Source organism: Opisthorchis viverrini (genome assembly GCF_000715545.1).
Source record: "Opisthorchis viverrini unplaced genomic scaffold opera_v5_105, whole genome shotgun sequence".
Taxonomy (NCBI): Eukaryota; Metazoa; Platyhelminthes; class Trematoda; order Opisthorchiida; family Opisthorchiidae; genus Opisthorchis; species Opisthorchis viverrini.
In genome coordinates, this window is record NW_008751759.1 from 61748 (window position 1) to 69080 (window position 7333).

Consider the following 7333-nt stretch of genomic DNA (forward strand, 5'->3'; position numbering starts at 1 on the left):
ACAGTGGTGCCGAGGCCGATTTCAGTGACTGGACATAGGTCAATGTGGTGACAGGGCTCACATCAATTACCTGCTGCCCTACACCAACTGATTACTTCATTAGGGACACTGTTACAAGACTTCAAGCTCCAAGCACGGTCATTGAGCTAACAGTCCCATCAATCTCCACTCGTTTCCGGTAGCGTAACCCTGGCGATCCACAGGCTGCTGTGGGGAATGCACAGGGTTCGACATTGTCCTCAATCACCTAGCAGAAAGATCTTTGCTGGTCTGGGTACCCGCTGATAGTGGCACCTGTGAGTTTATTCTGGCAACTTCCGTTAAGGAGTCTCATAAGCGGGCAGCTGATCGTTGTCCGCCTATCATGTCTGCTTGCGTCCCAACCGACGGTACCCTTGGTGCTTTCAAAGACAGCTCTTGGGACGCCACTGTCCTGTTACAGTGGACAGAAACTTTAAATGTCGTTGTGGTTGCCAGAAATTTGAATACACAGTCTGGATGACTCAATTTGGTGATCAACTTGAATTAGACTCGTTTCAGTACAGACTGCGGTGAACAACTTTTAGCTGTGTGCTGATAGAGGACTGTTTTTGTGCAGCACCAAATTCCGAAATAGCCGAAGTCGTCTAGCTACATGGAGTTCCCCAACAGCGTGCCAGTCACTAGCCCAAACTGATCACATGACCATCAGTTACTGATCAATAGTAGACTGCCCTTCGTTTTGGAGTCTCACTTCTATGTTCGTATTTCACGGTTTCGTGAGGGATGAACGACTGGCTTAGAAACCGACCCGAAGCTGCCACCTTGACGTGGTAGTTGAGCTTGAGTGCTGCAGTGATCCCGCGGGATATACTGGCTGGAACATCGTTCCACAAGGTGCAACCATGCCAGGGAGGCCAAAGGAGGACAGCCAGACCAAGAGCAGCGAGACCCCGTGCTACGAGTAATTGTGCTACGAGGTGGTCTGCGGACAAAGTCGTACTGTCCTCTGCGATAGGAGTGGGAAGGCTAAGGTGTTTCCGCCAGGCGACCAACATGTCCATATTTATGGAAGCAGCAATGCTGTCTTCTCCCGCGGAAGGACGGGTTAGAAAAGGTCGGCCCTAAAAACTGCATACTCCGATCGCTCAACGGTTGACCGTAACCGCCGGCGCACTATTCAATGCGGTCGAAATAGTTTTGAAACCAAAGTATCCGGTGTTGCCCAAAAAGCACCTGCTGTGCACAGCCGCATCATGAATGAGATAGTAATGCCTTATTCCATGCGACTTCGGGTTAAGCGGACTCCCTGCGGCCGAGCACGTCAAACTATTGAGTCAAAGGCTCAAGGTGGGATACCTCAACCAAGCCCTCTACCTTGGTCTGGGCAACCGGGAACTATCATTTGCAGTTCCGTGTCCACTGATGTCCCTCCTCAATCCCTCCCACCACACAAGCAAAAGTCGCTGGGTCACTTTACTGTCAGCTATCTGACCGAAGGGCCTTATGCTCCTCGCTGCTTATTAACAATAAACAAAATAACACTTCCAAATCCACTAGATCCTTCTACATAGGAGCCTTTAATCTCCGTACCATATTTCAAATTTGCAAACAGGAAATGCTTTCTGAAACTTTAGCTTCCCTTAAAATTTATTTGTGCTGTGTCTTCGAAACACATATATAGGATCCAAGCGTGGTTATGCATCTCAGAACGCCCAGGATGAACTGAGCTATTTCACATTTCTCTCTCGGTGTATCCGGTGACCCATAATCGATGACTCGTGGAATATATGACGTGGACGTTGCACTCAGCCCCGGAGCTGAACATGCTTTGGTGGATTCGGTCGCAGTGAGCAGTCGTCTTTGCGCCATCCGTTTATCCAGCTCAATCAAGCTCAATGCCTCGGCATACAAATCGGTGCCTGTTTGTTATGTCGGCTTATGCCCCAAAGGACTGCAGTTCTGATGCCGAAATGGATAATTTCTATCGAGAGCTAACTGGGCTTATTCGTCAGCCTAAAAGCACTGACATGGTGATCCTCGCAGGCGATTTGAGTGCTCAAGTAGGTTGTCTGAGCTCCTTGGAATCACATTTGAGCGGTCGATTCGGAGTCGATGATTGCCGCAAAGACAACGGAGAATGACTCCTCCAGTTGTATGCTTATCTGACAAACGTTCGCATCGCGTAACCTGGCGGTCACCAACTGGGAATCAACCGTGGACCCAGTTGGACTACGTGGCCATCAATTCAAGACTGCCATTCCTTCTGGTGCACAACACTTGATTCCGATCACGACATGGTGCGTGCGCGCCTGACAGTTCGTTTTCATTCAGGTCCTCTCCCCTTCAGGCCCTCGCAAGTCAGCAAGAAGCATGCCAATCCACTCTCTTTGAAGAACTACCATAGCTCAACAGTATCGATCTGAGCTAACCCAACAACTCTCCATAGTAAAGCAGTACTGTGGTGGCAGTGAACATGTGGCAAAATATGACAGGAGCTATGTTGGCGGCGTTCAGTGCTGCCTGTCCGACTTCTCCAGTTTGACCACAAGACCACTGGATGTCATCGAGATCGCTGTCCATGACTGATGCCAGGACAGCTATACCAGCAGGCAACGAGTTCGATGGTGCACGCAATTATCTCAAACGCAAAATAGTGAAGAGTCTAAGGAGAGACCGAGAGCTCTGGAGGACATCGAAAGCTCAAGAGATGGAGAGGACCTTTGCTACGGGAAACAGCCGTGCCCGATGTCAACTGATACGATCGACTGGCCCTAGGAAAGCAACGGTCGGCAAAATGACAAGAAAAAAAGATGGCTCATTAATTCACTCGCAAAAATGTCGACTGAAAAACGGGCCGAACACTTCGAAGAACGGTTCAGCTGGCCTCCTGCAACGCACCCTGTGGAGGTAATGCATACGGCCGAATGGAATGTGAACCTTGATCGCCCTTCGGAAGAAGAAATAAGGTACGAAGTAGCCGCACTGAAACGTCAGAAGGCACCAGGACAGGACGATCTGTATCCAGTCCTCTTCAAAGAAGGCAGAGAATCCCTGTTGACCCATCTGACAATGCTTATTGGTGCCATATAGAACGAAGAGAAGGTGCCTGCAGAATGGGACGTGTCGACTGTTATTCTCATCTCCATAAGGGTTATGTGGAAAACATCGTGGCGTCAGCTTGTCAGCTGTGGCGCCGAAGGTGCTCTCTGGCCTTATCCTTCGAAAGTTGAGTGAACACAGGGAAAGACAGATCCGTGAAAATCAAGCTGGGTTCCGTCCTGCAAAAGGTTGCATTGATTATATCTTCACCCTCTGACAGATTCTGGAACAGCAACCAACAATGGTTGTGCCTCTTGATCGGAGAGCTGCCTTTGACTCTTTACCGTCAGGCTCTATGGAAGTGTCTATGCAGCAAGGGTTTTTCTTATAAATTCTTGACCGTCCTTAAGGCGCTGTACGCCAACTCCCGCGGCCGTGTAGAGGTCTACGGAAGCTCCCGCCTGAGTTTACCACATCAAGCGATTTCCGACAGGGCTGTGCTCTTTCACTTTTCCTCTCCAACTTCGTGATTGATACGATCGTGGGAGACTCACTATCAGCTCCTAATGCCTGTGGGGTCGAAGTGCTCCCTGGGCGTCCGCTCACAGATATCGAGTGCGCAGATGACATAGCTCTTCTTGGATCTGACCCCGTGGTAATGCAGAACAATTTTGAACAGTCTAAATAATTTCGCCTCACTGTTTGGCATGCGCTTCACACCTGCAGTGTAAAGTGCTACTTCTAGATCGGGTGTGCTCGGAACCTAACCTCATGCATGCGGATGAACCGGTTAAGGTAGTAGACAAGTTTGTCTACCTTGGCAGCTGTATCACTCCCGGTTGTCTCACGAAAGATGGTACTTCCATCCGGACTGGTAAGGCCAGAGCAGCTTTTGTGAGCCTGTGTTACTTGTGGCGTAGGCTTATCCGTCAAGGGTGGAGTTTACAATGCTGGGGTGAGCTCCATTTTACCATACGGATTAGATACCTGGCCCATCAACGCTGAGGACATCAAGACTTTCGGTGTTTGATCATCGACGTCTTCGGAACATTGTCTGAGTCTGGTGGGATCACCGGATCAGTAATGCTGAAGTTCGTCGAATAGTTTTCGCAAGAAGTAACTCGCCCACGATAGATGAACTGATTACTCTCCAAAGCTTGCGCTGGCTTGGCCACGTGCTCCGTATGCCAATCGATCGACTTCCTCGAATTCTCTTTGCAGAACCATGCGAAGGGTGGAAACGAGCCGAGTGAAGTCAAACAATGACTTGGCAGCGAAGTATGTAATCGAGTATTATCAAACTCAGTTGCGCTGGTCACTACCGTCTTCCTGAGTGGGGATCCCGAGGCGGGCCACATAAATGGCTAGAGACATTGCCCAGTCCGCCCTCAATGGCGCTCATGTATCCAAGGTATTGCCTTCAATGCATAGCCCCCTTCCCAACCCCCCCGCTTAACAGCCCACTGACAGTGCTGTATTTACGCACGAATTTATCAGCACCCGCGTCCAATGCGCAGCTACATACCCCACCTCCCCGAATCATCGGTCAACGATACTGTAGCAGCTACAACCACTGTACGACAAGTACGCGGTTATTACAGCTGACGATGATGATTCGCAGGATTTTCGGACCATGAACCCGCGAAGCTGCCAAATCGTCTGCGAAGAGTAAATAATTTCACAATGATGATCTGGAGACTGGCGTACGTTAGAAATTGAAAGTGTCTCAGGTCTCATTCCAGGCGAATTTATTTTTGTCAAGTTGGGGAAATTTCGGCTTGCTGAACGGATGGTTCCCAAAGAAAGGTCGAATCTGCAAGTGTAGGATTCCTCATATTCCTCAGACCCAGAGCTTGTTCACCGGAATAGGGAGTGGTCTTGGATACCGCCCCACGGTTACCCGCGACCATGGTCTAATGCAGTCGAAAAATAAGAAAATCTTACGAAAACCCCAGTGTAGCTTCAAACGCATAAGCTGAGGTCAGGAAGTCCATGAGCTAGGCATCTCTGCTCCATTTTCTTCGCCACCGGGTGCCTGCAGCTAAAAGTGGCAAATTTCGTCGTTGGGCATGAACAGCTGTTCAGTGAAAACTTCAACTTCAACTACCTTGCGGATCGGAAATGGTTCAGAAGATGTGGGCAGAGTTCTGAAGCAGACCCTACATTTCCCCACTGTGTTCTGCTTCGAAGTAGGGGGTCTCAAGAAGATTCCCACGTTGTTGGATGCCTCGAAGTTTAGTTTTTCAGGCGTCTACTGGTGTCCCGAGGAAGACATGCCGGGATAAAGATACGAGTTGCCTGATGGCCTGAAGATAAGTCAGCGGTTATGGTCGATTCCAATCTTGCTTTCTGATCGTTCTTGCCTAGACTTGAACGACCTGATAATATCTCATCTCGTGTGCTTGGCAGCTCTAAGATAAATTACTCGTTGAGTTGTAGCACTCTTTCAGTGTCTAGCTGCCATGCCACCCAAAGGAAGTGCGAGTGCCAGGATTCGTCCAGGTTACTCAAGTCTACACAAAAGAAGTCGAGATGCCAGAGTCAGGTTCGAATCATGAACCCTCAAGTCATTAAGTCCGCGCTTCAAGCACTGAGCCATATGGATCACGGTGGCTATGCACATAATGGGCAAGCTTCTGTTCGATTTTGTCAGCCTTCTCCTAGAAAGCTGTGACATCCGGAGGCCAGTTTGTTAAAGTAGTTAGCTTTTTATCTATCTCAAAAGTATGGTACGTAATCGTAGGCTCCGATTATTTGGGGAACGACAGGTTTTCAGGTGTTTGATTAGTATCAATAGAGATGGTCCTTGTCAACTCCGAATTTATTCTTCGAGTTACTAATGACTAGTTTTTTGTCGTTTTGTTCACCGGAATAGGGAGTGGTCTTGGATACCGCCCCACGGTTACCCGCGACCATGGTCTAATGCAGTCGAAAAATAAGAAAATCTTACGAAAACCCCAGTGTAGCTTCAAACGCATAAGCTGAGGTCAGGAAGTCCATGAGCTAGGCATCTCTGCTCCATTTTCTTCGCCACCGGGTGCCTGCAGCTAAAAGTGGCAAATTTCGTCGTTGGGCATGAACAGCTGTTCAGTGAAAACTTCAACTTCAACTACCTTGCGGATCGGAAATGGTTCAGAAGATGTGGGCAGAGTTCTGAAGCAGACCCTACATTTCCCCACTGTGTTCTGCTTCGAAGTAGGGGGTCTCAAGAAGATTCCCACGTTGTTGGATGCCTCGAAGTTTAGTTTTTCAGGCGTCTACTGGTGTCCCGAGGAAGACATGCCGGGATAAAGATACGAGTTGCCTGATGGCCTGAAGATAAGTCAGCGGTTATGGTCGATTCCAATCTTGCTTTCTGATCGTTCTTGCCTAGACTTGAACGACCTGATAATATCTCATCTCGTGTGCTTGGCAGCTCTAAGATAAATTACTCGTTGAGTTGTAGCACTCTTTCAGTGTCTAGCTGCCATGCCACCCAAAGGAAGTGCGAGTGCCAGGATTCGTCCAGGTTACTCAAGTCTACACAAAAGAAGTCGAGATGCCAGAGTCAGGTTCGAATCATGAACCCTCAAGTCATTAAGTCCGCGCTTCAAGCACTGAGCCATATGGATCACGGTGGCTATGCACATAATGGGCAAGCTTCTGTTCGATTTTGTCAGCCTTCTCCTAGAAAGCTGTGACATCCGGAGGCCAGTTTGTTAAAGTAGTTAGCTTTTTATCTATCTCAAAAGTATGGTACGTAATCGTAGGCTCCGATTATTTGGGGAACGACAGGTTTTCAGGTGTTTGATTAGTATCAATAGAGATGGGCCTTGTCAACTCCGAATTTATTCTTCGAGTTACTAATGACTAGTTTTTTGTTAGTGTTTGGGTTACCCAAGGTGGCTGACTCAACATGAATCGTTTATGTTTCTCATCCCTAGTCCATCACCTTTCTGCCCCGCACGCGGAGACGATAATATAAATGGAGAAGATGCTCGAAGATCACCTGTCGTCCCTGTGAGTAAATGAACGCATCGAATTCCTATTCATCTGAGGATTTATCTTGCAGGAAGTTTCCTTAAATTCGAGTTTATTTTCCCCTCTAATTCTGTAGGTTTCATGTGGTAAATAATTGTAAGAGAGTAAAGGTGGACGGGGATTGGACTTAGTGTGGTAAGCCAGCACTAAGTCCGTTCCCCCTCCACCTTTACTCTTTTGTTTACAATAAGGCTTTCAAATAAATCATGGTTGTACGGCAGTGAAGCATCAGTGTTGAACACTGATGTCATGCTGTCGATGATGATGATGATGATGATGATGATGATGATGA

At 48.2% G+C, this 7333-nt stretch overlaps 2 protein-coding genes across 2 annotated transcripts in view; both read left to right on the forward strand.

Annotated features, from left to right (window-relative positions):
- The window catches only part of T265_05449 (hypothetical protein), a gene marked incomplete at both ends in the record, with an annotated part of 5507 nt that extends 5005 nt beyond the window's left edge, over window positions 1-502 (forward strand). Inside the window, one exon of the mRNA XM_009170460.1 lies at window positions 204-502. Coding sequence (XP_009168724.1) covers window positions 204-502 — 299 coding nt within the window. The remainder of the gene's footprint in view (window positions 1-203) is intronic.
- A 3290-nt stretch (window positions 503-3792) lies between these two features.
- T265_05450 (hypothetical protein) overlaps window positions 3793-7333 on the forward strand; it is a gene marked incomplete at both ends in the record, with an annotated part of 15947 nt that continues 12406 nt past the window's right edge. The window contains 6 exons of the mRNA XM_009170461.1: window positions 3793-3976; window positions 4081-4270; window positions 4328-4605; window positions 5472-5587; window positions 6478-6572; window positions 6945-7020. Coding sequence (XP_009168725.1) covers window positions 3793-3976; window positions 4081-4270; window positions 4328-4605; window positions 5472-5587; window positions 6478-6572; window positions 6945-7020 — 939 coding nt within the window. The remainder of the gene's footprint in view (window positions 3977-4080; window positions 4271-4327; window positions 4606-5471; window positions 5588-6477; window positions 6573-6944; window positions 7021-7333) is intronic.